This window comes from Haliaeetus albicilla, chromosome 10 (genome assembly GCF_947461875.1).
Source record: "Haliaeetus albicilla chromosome 10, bHalAlb1.1, whole genome shotgun sequence".
NCBI lineage: Eukaryota > Metazoa > Chordata > Aves > Accipitriformes > Accipitridae > Haliaeetus > Haliaeetus albicilla.
Genome location: NC_091492.1, coordinates 1,075,172 through 1,087,843, shown reverse-complemented (window position 1 = coordinate 1,087,843; position 12,672 = coordinate 1,075,172). Strand labels below are relative to the sequence as shown.

The 12,672-nt window shown below is 49.2% G+C and overlaps 2 protein-coding genes across 5 annotated transcripts in view; one reads left to right on the top strand and one right to left on the bottom strand.

Annotated features, from left to right (window-relative positions):
- Positions 1 to 3,025, top strand: part of WWP2 (WW domain containing E3 ubiquitin protein ligase 2) — a 43,842-nt gene extending 40,817 nt beyond the window's left edge. For all 4 annotated transcript variants that reach the window (XM_069793190.1, XM_069793189.1, XM_069793187.1 and 1 more), the window contains 3 exons: positions 515 to 611; positions 1,509 to 1,581; positions 1,824 to 3,025. In XM_069793190.1, coding sequence (XP_069649291.1) covers positions 515 to 611; positions 1,509 to 1,581; positions 1,824 to 1,923 — 270 coding nt within the window. In that variant the 3' untranslated portion in view covers positions 1,924 to 3,025. The remainder of the gene's footprint in view (positions 1 to 514; positions 612 to 1,508; positions 1,582 to 1,823) is intronic.
- Positions 3,026 to 4,843: 1,818 nt separating this feature from the next.
- PSMD7 (proteasome 26S subunit, non-ATPase 7) lies at positions 4,844 to 11,504 on the bottom strand. The gene is made up of 7 exons (XM_069793193.1): positions 11,329 to 11,504; positions 10,289 to 10,380; positions 8,980 to 9,072; positions 8,005 to 8,102; positions 7,616 to 7,696; positions 6,014 to 6,105; positions 4,844 to 5,328 (listed from the first exon to the last, which is right to left on the bottom strand). Exons 1-7 carry the CDS (start codon positions 11,400 to 11,402, stop codon positions 4,890 to 4,892), a joined length of 969 nt encoding a protein of 322 aa, XP_069649294.1. The 5' UTR covers positions 11,403 to 11,504; the 3' UTR covers positions 4,844 to 4,889.
- Positions 11,505 to 12,672: the final 1,168 nt, after the last annotated feature.

Genomic DNA, 12,672 nt, shown 5'->3' with positions numbered 1-12,672 from the left:
CAGTCCTAGCGCCGGCAGCACCTCCGACTCACTCCCCAGCCCTGGGATCGTCCCCTGCCTGAGGCCTGGGGCAGGCAGGGCTGGCCTGGAGCAGGCAGCCTCGCAGGCTGTCAGGAAGAACGAAATACAACCACGAGCACATGTGCAGCAAGCAGCATGTGGCCACGGCTGGCAGAGGCCCCAGCGCCGCCAGCGAGGACAGCAGGCAGCACTTAGTGGTCAGCATGCTTCTAGCAATAGCTGCTGCTCTTGGGCAGGACGATGGAAGGGGGTGATGTTAGCAGAGCTGCTCCGTGCTGGCCAGGAGAGAAGGGGGTCCAGGAGGGCAAGGCTGGGCAGAGCTGCTCCCCGCAGAGCCCTTGGGATGCGCTCCTCCCCGAGGATGCAGGACTAGAGGCGAGGGCTGGACCACGTGCCTGGTGTGCTGCACCGCGCCGGATTGTGTCCAAACCTGTCCGGGCTGTGGGCTTGGGGGTGATGGGGATCCCACTCTCCTGCTGTGTTCTTGTCGTAGGTCGTTAAAGAGATGGACAATGAGAAGAGGATCCGGCTGTTGCAGTTTGTGACGGGGACCTGCCGCCTGCCCGTCGGAGGGTTTGCAGAGCTCATCGGTGCGTGTTCCCAGGCGCTCGGCTTGGGTGGGGGGTCCCAGGGAGGTGAGCGGGGGCAGTGGCCGTGCGCGGGGGCTGGCAGGTGGGACCTGGCTGTCCATGTCTCCATCACAGAGTGCAAGGCAGCCCGCAGCACATGAGCAGTGAAGCAGCTGTGACGCCTGAGCACGGTGATTTAATCCGGTGGCGTGCCATACCCAGACAAATTCTTTAGCCATGAACTGTGCCGCCACAGTTCACTTTGTCAGTCCAGCTTGTAGTCCCATTTTGAATGAGATTGGATTTTTGATGTAATTTTGATTCTTTTGTGCGACAAACCCCCTTTTCCAGAAAACCACAGTGTGGCATTATTCTGCTCTCATCGTTTAATTTGCTACTTTTTGGGGCCTGTACCAGCCTTTCCCTTACTTTCCTGGAATTGGTGTCAAGCTAACCAGCTAACTTAGGCCGCTCGTTTATTCTTGCTGGCATATTAGCCTTTTTTCCAGCCTCCTGGAACCTCTCCAGCACTCACAATCTGTTAAAAAGTGACCTCAGTGACAGACTTTCTGAGCCAGGTCCTTTAAAACTCTTGGATGGGCTCGCTCAATCCTGCGGGTCTACGGATAAATAACGTTTTAGCACTTGCTATTTAACCATCCTGCTTAGAAGCCATGCTATTATCTCTCCATGACCTGTGAATAGGCTTTTCAGCTTTCTCCTTTCTTGTTTTTTGCACATCCTCTCTGCAAGGGGGTCAGAACAGGCAGCGATTGCTGGTATGGATTTATGCCCCGATGTGTCTGTAGGATCATAAGGGCGTGTGACGGTGCGATCTGCTGGCTAGCGGCGTGTTGGAGGGTTTTCTTTTTCAGCTCCTGGTGATGTAATGAGATTTGCTGTGCTCATAATTAACAGGCAGCAACGGGCCCCAGAAATTCTGCATCGATAAAGTTGGCAAAGAGACGTGGCTGCCTCGGAGCCATACATGGTAAGTCGTTTCTCCTTGTCCCTGTTAGGAGCATGTGGGGACAGCCGCAAGCAGCCTCAGCAGGGCTGCACGGGGCCCCGGGTGCCCTCCATCCCCTCCACCGTATTCCCATGGGATGTAACTCCCGTTCTGGCCGTGCATCTTGCCACAGCCTCTGTGCACGGCTGAGGCCAGAGGGGACCCCGCAGCGGGGAGGAGAATTGGGATCGCGGCACTATTCACAGCCTCTGCTGTCTCTCCAGCTTCAACCGTCTGGATCTCCCTCCCTACAAGAGCTATGAACAGCTGAAGGAGAAGCTGCTTTATGCGATTGAGGAGACGGAAGGATTTGGACAGGAGTGACGGAGCTTTGGTGCTTTCCCGGAGCGGGGAGGGCCCTGGAGCGCTGCCGGCTGCGAGGTCCTGCCTGCCGGCGCCCGCGGAGCCCAGCGCCGAGCCCTCTCTGCGGGATGGTGCGCGGGCAGCTGCGGACGCTGTTGCTCTTGTTCCCGTGTGAGATCTGCACTAACGCAGCCCTGGGGGAAACGGGTCTGCGTTTCCTTCCCCAGACAAAATTTGAGGTGTGGCGGGGAGGTGGATGCAAAAGCCTGGCTCCGCTCAGCTCGTGAGGGGCGCGGGCTGGCGCAGAGGGGACGGGGCGAAGCCCTGGGCTTTGGCAAGCAGCGCGCGGTGCACTGAGGCTCCCCGGTCCCCCCTCGCAGACACAGTTAAACGAGATCTGGTTTCGGCACAGGCTATTTTTCCCCCTAGTGTTTTTTGCCTTTTCGTGGCATTTTAATACATGCAGGTGAGGAGGGGAAAGGAAACGGCTCTTGAACCAACTCTCAGGTCATATTTGGGCCCTATCCTGCACCCAGCAAAGGTAACGGGGAACCCCTGGTCGCTGCTGCGGCCGATGCATCGCACGAGGGCCAGGACAGCCCCTTCCTGCGCCAGACCCGTGGCCACCCAGACACAGGGCTTGGCCGACCATGTCTGTTGCGTGTTTTGATTTGCAAGCGTGTGGCCCCTGTGCAGGTATATTTAATAGTTAAGTGGTGTGTTGCTCAGAGCTGGTGCTGCACAGCAGCCCCAGGGGCTCCGGTCACGTTCCTGGTACATCTGGCCTTTGCTTGGTTCGTGGATTTGGCCCAAACTCCCTGTGTTTCCTCTGTTGCTGGCCGGGCTGGTGGCAGGAGCTCCTGGAGCTGCAGGGGAGGGCAGGATCAGGCCTCTGCCCCTTGCCTGGATGCCACCTCCGCTACTGTCCCTGCTCCGCCTGCCCCTGGTGTGCACGGGGGAGACGGACCCATACGAGGGTTGGTATACATAGCTGTACATAAAGGAAGTCTATGGATACAAGACACTGCAATAGCTTTTGACTGGTAACCAGATAGTTTTGTACTGCACCATCCTGCCTCAGCGATGCCGACTTCTTGTGCAATAAACAATAAGCAGCTGCCGAGGTCTGTGTCCCTGGTCGGTGTGTCGCACGGGGGGACAGCCTGGTGCAAGGCCTGGGGCATCTTGGCGGGGACTTGGCCAAAGGGCTGTGGTGGGTGCCCAGAGCTCGTTAGCGGGATCATAAGTAATATGTATTTTTTTCCATTTACACACTGCGCAGGAGGGTCAATGCCTGCCTTCACCCAACCTATAATCACGTTTGGCTAAAAATGTCTCGAGGATGCTTTGTCAGAGCAGGAGCTGCCTCCCTGTGCCACTGTGTGAAACCAGAGCGGTATTGGTGGAACAAAATCAGGTGCATGAGGCCAATGGCCACAGGCTGGTGGTGTTTAGTAAAACAAAATCCAACAAAAGCGGAACTAAACCAACCCACTAGTCACATCACTGGGGGACAGCCTGCATCCAGTAATTTTGCTGTGACTTTGCTTTTCAGCAGCTGCCTTGGCTGGTTGGTTCTTTGTGTGGGTTTGGGTTTTGTTGTTTGGTATTCTTGGTTTTTTTCTTTTTTAATAGTCTGTACTTGCACTGTGCTGTGGGAGACCCTTGCCAAGCATGGCACAGCTGGTGCCAGCCCAATTGCAGAAGAAATGCTTCAATCTTTGTGGGCACCATCATGCTGATGCAGCGCTTGTGCCTACCTGAAGCCCTGGGTGCTGCTCATGCCCTGGTCTGGGAGGTGACAGGGGCACTGGTGGCATCTTATGCCTGGGAAAGGCATGTCTCCCTCTGCCCCATCTCCTAGGAGATGCTGCAGCACATGTTCATCTTGCCCTTTGGCCCAGAAGGACAGAGCACAGTGTCTGTGCAGTGCTGACAGCCCAGGTGCCTCCCCAGGTGGGCAGCAAAGCTGGTTCCTTCGCTGGCACAGAGCTGTGGAAGCTGTAACAGCAGCGACGTGCTACCTGCATGACAGACGGGACAAGGTGCCTAGGGCCCGTGCAAATAGGAAGCAGATTAAATACACAGATATCTATGTTGCATGAAATTAGCTAATTGTAATGAATTAGTCCAGAAAACTGCAAATACATATGCATACCACAAGCCTGATATGGTAATGGCCCTGACAGCTTATGGGAGGAAAGGAAGATGTTCTTCACAGCATGGTAGCACCACACACAACCTCCCCTCATCACCAGAGCAGGATCCCAGCTTCTCTCCCCCGCTGTGTTTCCATCCCTGCAGAGCATCACATGAGCCAGGAGTATAGTTTTTTACTTTTTTTTTTTTTTTTAAAATGTCAGGTAACAAAACAGCCAACCCCAATCTTGTCACTGGCCAGCTACAAAGGATAGCAAAGAAAAAAAAAAAAATTGTACTAGCCCAGCACAAGGTATAGCTGGAAGAAAACAGCCAGCAGTAGCAACAGCCTCTTTGCTAGTCACTCCATGGTGCTTCCAGAACTTGGCACCTCCTCCTCACCTCAAAAATGAATTGATGCCAACAACTCAGGTCTCACACAGTAGTGAAAACTCAGTGACAGGTAAGACAAGTACCTTGAATGAAGGCTAACACAGTATGTGGCAGAAATCCTCAGCTGTTGGACTAAAAAAGTCCTTAAAGGCACACTGGAGGAAGGAAGAGTGGTGTGCTTAAAAAAAAAAAAAAAATTTTCCTCCTGGCTTTTACCCTTTCCCTGTCCAGTGCTGAGACCCAAACCACCAGCCCTGCCCTACAGTAACTGCCTGCTCATTGCAACAGCTGCCAGTCTGAAAAGATCTATCCAGCCACATTACCATGAACACAAAAAGCAGATACCAAAGTAGAAAAATGCAGGGCCGTGACCATTTCAACAAGATAAAAGAACCCAGCCTCAAAGTGATTTAGTTTACAAGATTTTTAATTTACAAATAAAAAAACTACACATTTTACTTTTTCTCCTTTTTCTCCTCTTTCTTGACATCACTCTTTTCCTTGTCTTTCTCCTTCTCATCTTTTCTCTCCTTTTTACTTTCTTCTTTTTCCTGTCCTTCTTTCTTCTCTGCATCCCTGTTGGCAATCTTGTTGTTAATGAGGTTGTGCAGGGCAACCACGGAACGGATAAGAGAAGCCAGATAAACCACCACCATCTGGTCATTGGTCTTCAGATAAAAGGCCTTGACGAACTCTTGCAGATTGACGTCTGGTAACAGGTTGAAGACATCCTGAAGGTGGTAGATGATCTGGTGATTGATGGGGAGTTTGCCCATGGCTACTTTCTCTAGGTAGCTCCTGATGTCCAGAAGCTTGGAGTTCAGTCCCTTCAAGCCATGGACCTGATTCGTGATCCGCTGGGACAGAGTGCCCACCGTTGTATCCTTGATATCTCTGAAACACCCACAACAGAAAGAATCAGCATTGGAATGTTACTTTGCATTCTCATTAACAGCTGGGCATATTTGCTTAAGAGATCTTTCCAGCTTATAAAGAAAAGCAGTCTGAAGCACAGCTGGAATACAACTGAAATGAATGCTTCAAGTCAAGGAATGAGAATGAACCGATGTACGTTACAAAGTGTATCTAAAATAGATCATTGTTGTATCCTGTGGTGCGCATACGTTCTCTTTGGAATAATATCTGTAACACCAGTTAGAGGGATAGAGAGAAATAAACAACAGGATTTCAGACTGGTGAAAAGGCAATGTGGTTTGTATAGGGCAACTGCTCTCTTTTTTCTGACTGGAGAGCTACAGATCCATCAGCAACATTCCCATTCAGTCCTGCTGTGAGGTACACAGCAGCTGGAGACGGTTCCAAACGATGCTATATTCCGCAGCTTTGATAGAATGAATATGTAGTTTTCATCATCTCATCAGTGGGCAGTCACACTTTTCACTAGCAATGAGTGAATATGCCAAGCAACACTGCTAAATGAATACGCTCCTAGAATTTAAGTAGAGTGTTTAACGAGATCCGCATTTCCTCCAGGAAGCTGGCACTGGGAGATGCCAGATGGATCGCGTTCGCTGCTATGCACGTCTCGTAAGAATGCTTTCACGTTAAAGATGCTTACCGTAGCAAGTGTTCAACACCCACTTCCTCTGCCTCCTCTGCTCCAATCTCGCTAGTCACATGTTCAAATGTCTTGGAGGTTGGAGTGCCATCCTTCGAGGTGCAAGGATACAGGAGACATGGTCAGACTGAGCACAGAGCTGACTGCAGGTACAAAGGGGCACGCTAACTAGCCAGTACGGATGTCTCACATGCCAACAGTGGGGCAACTAGCACCATGTCGCAGTGTTAAGATTAACTGATGCCTGTTTCCAGGACCAGGAAGAGGCAATGGGGCAAATTATGGCAAAACAGAGTATCGGGGGACTGAAGTACAGAGATAAGGGGAGAAGTTTGTAAGTAAAACACAATGCCTTTTAAAACCACAGAATTTTAGACAGAGTATGAGAGGCTGTATTAATGAAACAAGCAAAATAGTTATATACAGTCCAAAAGAAATCAAGAGAGGAAAGGCTCTAGTTGGATTTTTCTTGATTTAATTAGTGTTACCAACTGTCACAAGCCCAGAGTTGCTAGCAATTTCTTCTTTCTCGCCCTCTGTGTAATTTTCAATTACTGTATTTTGCTGGTCTAGGTACTGGTGGGTAAAACAGAGAGTCTCACTAAATATCATAATTATTTCTTTTGCAATACAACCTTATTACATTTTGGGATACCTTTGGCCATCCTGATATTTGCTCTCAGCCAGTTTGAAGCATGTATGCAGTTCCAGATAAAAAAAAATACTAATATGCAGCAATCACATTAAAATTTTAACTTATACACTGGATATTAAGGAAGATGTTTAAAAGATTCACAGGCTAAATTTCTAGGAATAAGTTTTACCCATGTGTTTTGAAAACCATTACCTGGACCATTATACATCTGTAAATAGAAAGCACCACCGGGACTATTGTGAATTCACAAAACTAAGAACAAATCCTACAGCTATAAGATCTACAATACTGGGAGCAGCTTTTTCTCCATAGTGAGGGCCTCAGAAAGGCAAAAGGATCAAACTTTTTTATATACACCCAGAATGTAATTTAAATCAAACAATTGCAAATGAAAAGCTAAAGCTGACTTACTACCGTATGTCGTTTGTCTGCATGGTGCTGCAAGTGATTAGTATGTGTTGCTATGCCTGACCTACCTACTCAGCATCGGCAGGTGCACAAGTGAATAAGCATGCAATTACTCAGAACACCTCTGCAGACAGGCTCACATGTAAAAGTGACACCTTAGAAGTGCTCCAATCTGTGCCTTTCTTCATTGCCACGGACAGCTAAGAAGTAGGTAAGAAGCATCTAAATCATAGGGACAGCTGGAGCTGTGGAATTCCTTAGGTCAAACAGTAACGCACAGCTTTTCTTCCAAGGGCATTGGTGGATGAAAGCTTTGGTTACAAATGCTCACATTACAACTGGGATTTAACCTCTGGTTTCAGCAGATTTTGGCTGCAAGTCACAGGCCCTCACTAGTGAGTGCAACATCCCATATGTAAAAGGCAACTATGTGCCATGGGATATGCAGCCTTCAGAAAATAAGGCAATCCAAACAGCCATCCTTTAATGGAAACCCTTTTACTAGGAAAAGGCAGAAAGACATGTTAAATAGTACTCACATCGTGAACTTCTTCAACCGAAATATAAGCTTCTGTGGGCAGCCCCAGGTCCTTTGGCTTCACATCGATAATCACCAACACCTTATGGAAAAAGCAAACATTTCAGAAAACCAGGTTTCGTTCAAAGACTAGAAAAAAATACCTAAGTCAGGTCTTCACTTCGCAGCAATGTATGCTAGCTGCTCAGAGGTGTTAACTTTAGGCACTGCGAAAACACTTCTATAGCTGCTTCAAACGACTCAGATCTGAGTTCCTCAATCATTGTACAGCTACCAGGTCTTTAACATGCTGTATCACCAGTAACAAAGGTGGGGCCAAGGATTCCCAGATCCCCCGTTTAGTAAGAGAGAGGGAAAAAAACCCCAAAACTGAAAAAGTGCCGCACTTACAGAGTTAGGACAGTATCTTTTCATCAGTTCATTGATGGCGATGTCATTCTTGTGCAGTTTAGGGCCTGTGTGGTACCAACCAACTATTCTTTCTCTAGCTGAGCAAAACCAGAGAGGATTCTAAATCAGAATCGCATGGTAAGACAACAGCAGAAAGATTTAGGCAGAGATTGAATTAGCAAATCAAGGGTGAAAATCTAATGCGTGTAGAAGACGAGTGTAAAGTAGGGGGAAATGAACTACAGTAGGCAAGACAATGATGTGGCTAGTGACAAAGACAGCTTACTAATCGTACTTACTTATTGTAGCTTACTAATCACATATATCACTTTACTCCTAGGTTCTTAACTAAACTAGACTATTGAATATAATTTCTTATTCTGCAGATATCAGTATTTGACAGCCTGAAACTCTGACATCTAGAGATGCAAAAATTCCAGAAATGCAAACTGTATCATGAGAATGAAAATTGGTCCCAGGGCTAAGAAAATTCATAGGAATTGAAGTTATGACTCAACATTCAGCTCTAAAATCTCAAACTGAGCAGTAAAGACACTTCTTTGAAGTGGTGAAGAGCAATTAGAATCGTTACTTACAAAATGTGAGTTTGTAATGTTCAGATTCATAAAAAACTAATTTCAGGGCACATCGGTATAGAATGGGTTATAGAGGAGAAAGCTTTGAAATTCTTCAGAAATAATGGCATTTTTGAAATCTGAATTATTGTGGAGATACAAAGCTGTCAGGAGACTTCAGAAAACTAGCCAGGTATAAATTAATGTGTTAAGAACACAAAACTACTTGCACAAATTAACTCACAGAAAACCATCAGTGAAAGTGAAACCATGCAAGCAATTAGCATGGAGTGGCTTCTTATGTGAGCAATTAACTCTCTACCTTACTATGAATTCACTTCCTCATAGTCTTGAAAGTTTCTAGGAGCATACCCCTGACTGCAAGGAGATCTCAACTTACCGTTGACCTTCTTAAACATTCCATACATGTTCTCCAGATAGTCATGGTCTAGAAACCACACAGTATCATCCTTGTCATCCTCATCAAAAGGTACTGGGAATAAAACAAAATATCAATATTTAAGAATCCAACTTCCAGAATGAAAACGTTTATAGAGACACTGTGTTTTAGGCTGTCTTTGGCTGCTAAAGACAAGTGGATTTTAATCAGTTTCAACTGTTCTGCAACACTACGCTGCACAACCTAACCAGCAGTGCTGGTCAATTATCTCAGGTAGAAGCTGTCTCATAATTACTAACAGTTTAAAACTGAGGAATGAAATGCAAAACATTCTGAGGGTTATCCTCAGTGGACAACATCAAGCATTAGAGAGAAATCCTCTCACATACAAAAGTGACTCAATAGCATGCATAGACATTTGATATGATAAACTGAGTATCCCAGCAGACTTTATAGCTTGTTGATCAACAACAGTCTACTTCAAGAAAAAATAGTTTTCAGTGTAGAACACGTCATCAGCACTTTTATAGGCTACCAGAACACCATGAGGCGCTTTAAGTAAGGTATAGTAAAAGCTTCATAGTTGAAAGCTGTCAAAACAATTAAAAAAAAAAATCAAATGGAAAAAAGTTATTCCAAAAACTGGAAAAAAAAAAAAAAGAAGTCCACACCTGGGAGAAGAACCCCATATAAACTGTGAAACTCCATATATAAACTAGATAATTTTGCTTTGTCACAGAGTAGCCCCACGGGGAAGGAAATGATCTAACTAACACAAATGGGTCAGCAAAAGCCATGCATTCAAGAAGTACCTTTACTATCACATGTAAGTATTTAAGAAGAAACTACGTCAACACTATTAACATACTTAAGGAAAGAACTAGTATTTAATCGGACAAGATCTGAGGAAAAGAAGTAAAGCTAAATTATACATTAAATCTTTACACAAGTAGGTAACAGCTACATCAGCACTGAGAGCTGTGATTTCTGTATGACATGTTGAGACACTGATCACTCAGCAGAGGTTAGCAAGTCCAATGCAGCAAAATATTCACCAGCATTTTAAAAGAGGTTCGCATCCACTCCCAAAACATTCCACATTGCACAATATTACAGGGAAGATGCAGCACAAGACTGGCTGGAATAGGTGTATTTCTGACAGCAGTTAGCATTTTTTTTAGATATAGCCTGATTTGTACATGGAGGGACCAATCTGTACTCTGGCAGGGTGGCTTAAAAAAAACCCAAATGCGATTCATCTATTAAATAATTCAGTAGGTTTGAACAAGGGTAGGACACCCAAACTCACCTGCAAAACTGTTGGACACATCTAGTATTTTTTTCTGCCACGAGCCCAGCAGCACACCAACGACGCGTTTCTGATTTCCAACTTTTCCTATTCTAAATGGAAAAGACTGTCAGTTCCTATGACAAAAAGCCTGCTTCAGAAAAGAAGGTTAACAGCGGACCACTCACTTCGCCTAATTTCTGCAAGTTAAACAGTATGCAGGTTGGAACGGAAGAAGAGCCGTTATGATCATTTTATTACCGATTGTTAATTTACATCCAGAAAAAGGCGTTTTGGTGTCCTCAGAATCAAACCATGTAACCCAGCGATGCAGAAAGAGGACTATGCGGTCCAAAGCAGCTAACGAGGGGGAACGTGACCCAAAATAAGCACTGCTGCAGCCTCTCCGCAGGACAATGGGCTATAAAAAAGTGAGTAAGCTCTTAGACTGCTCGGTGTCATCTGCAATTTCGCTTTCACAATAGCAGGCTTGTTCGCCTTGCGAGATTTTGGTTTTTATTTTTGACATGAAAACCTCGCGTCAATTGGCACAATTAAGTTAAACGAGGCACGAACCACACTAGGTGTTTACGGGGGTATGATTTATCCCCCGCTCACCCAGCTGCAGCTTCAGGAACGGCCCCCACCGCTCCCCCACTCGTGTTTTAAGGAGCGGGACGTTGTTTCCGAGCCCTCGGCGGGCCCGAGGACGGGCGCTGACGGCCCCCTCACGGCACCCCACCTCCGCCTTTTCTCCTTCCGAAGGCGAAAACAACGGCGGCGGCGGCGGGCCGGGGGCTCCGGGGGCTCCCGCAGGCCGCGCTCCCGCCTCCAGACGGGGATCGCGGCCCCCGGCGACCGGCCCAGGCCCAGCCGCGCCGCTCCCCTCACGGCGCGGGGTCCCCTCCGCCCCGCTCTGCGCGTCCCGGGGCCCGGCCGCGCCGCTCCCCTCACAGCCCGGCTCCCCTCACGGGCCCGGGTCCCCTCACGGCCCCGGCCCGGCCCGGCCCGGCCCGCGACCGTGACTCAGCGCCGCGGACGCCGCGCCCGTCCGGCCCCACCTGTTGAAGTGATCGACGACGCTGAGCAGCACCAGCGGGTGCACCACCACCCGGTCCACCGCCAGCTCCGGCATGGCGCCCGCCCGGCCCCGCTCCGCCGCCAGCCCGGCCCGACAGACCGCCCGCCCGCCGGCCCAGCCCGCACCAGGCCCGCTCCCCGCCGCGCGGCCCCTCTCCCAGCCTGCCCCGCTTCGGGGCGGGGCCACCGCCGCCATCTTTAAGAGGTCGGCGGCAGCAGGACACCATCTTGGAGAGGTCGCGGGAGACGGGCGCGCCGCCGCCATCTTGGGAAGGTGCGTCTCCGCTGTCGGTGGCGCGGCACCATCTTGGGGAAGTCGGGTCGCTCCGCCCGGAGGTGAGGGGCGGGACGGCGGAGCAGGGAGGCGGGCAGCCGGCGAGCGGCACCTCGCCTGGGGGTCTCCGGGGGTGCCCGGTCTCCCTTCCCCGTAGCTGCGCCTCGGCGCGCCCCGCCTGAGGGAGGGCGGCTGCGGGGCTGGTTCCTGTCAGCGGGGGTCTGAGGCGGCAGGGTCGGAGGGAGGCGGGCAGCCCCGCCGAGCCGCGGCCGGCGCCTGCCGGCGGGTCCCTCGTTCGCCTGCTGACTAAATGGCCTGCGAGAGCGTTTGCCCCATAATCCTTCCAGGGACAGCGGTTTCAGGGGCCGGCCAGCCTTTCCCGGCTCCCGCTGCTGCTCTCCTGGAAGATGAGCGTGGCATTTGCCTTTTTCCAGTTGTCGGGAACGTCGCCTAATCACCCTGACCTTTCAAAAAATGAGAGAGCGGCCTCAGAACGATCTCGTAATCTTATTACCGCTAGACTGCAGATTTAAAATGCAGAGGTGCCGTCTTCTCATCTTGACAGAGAGCGAAGGCGCTAAGAGCATATACAGGGCGGTATCCTGACCTTAGCTGTGTGCTCTGCCTTCGCTTCTGTGTCTGCCTCTGCAACTTCGGGAGTTGTTGCAGCCCGGGCTGGAAGAACCCCATCCCCCTGCCTCTCGTTCGGAGCTTCGGGTAACTTCAGGGTTCCCAGTACTGCGGCGATAAAAGCCTATGCAAATAGGCAGAAATCTTTATTACCGTTAGTGTTTCCTTTCTTCCGAGGGGACTGTGTTAGGCTAATGCGTTTTGTTTTGTAAGCAAACCCAACATCCTTCAGCCTCTCTTATTTTTTAAACGTTTTTCCTCTGTGAAGTACAGCTTTCCTCGATGTAAAGGAGAAAGAGGCTCTGAACTGAGTGCTTAGGCTAGTCTTTGTAGAAGCGTTCTTGCATCCCGAGAGTAGGAACTGGTAGACATAGAGCTTGTCTTTTATACGTTACTTCTAGCAAGAAACTAGAACCTGAGG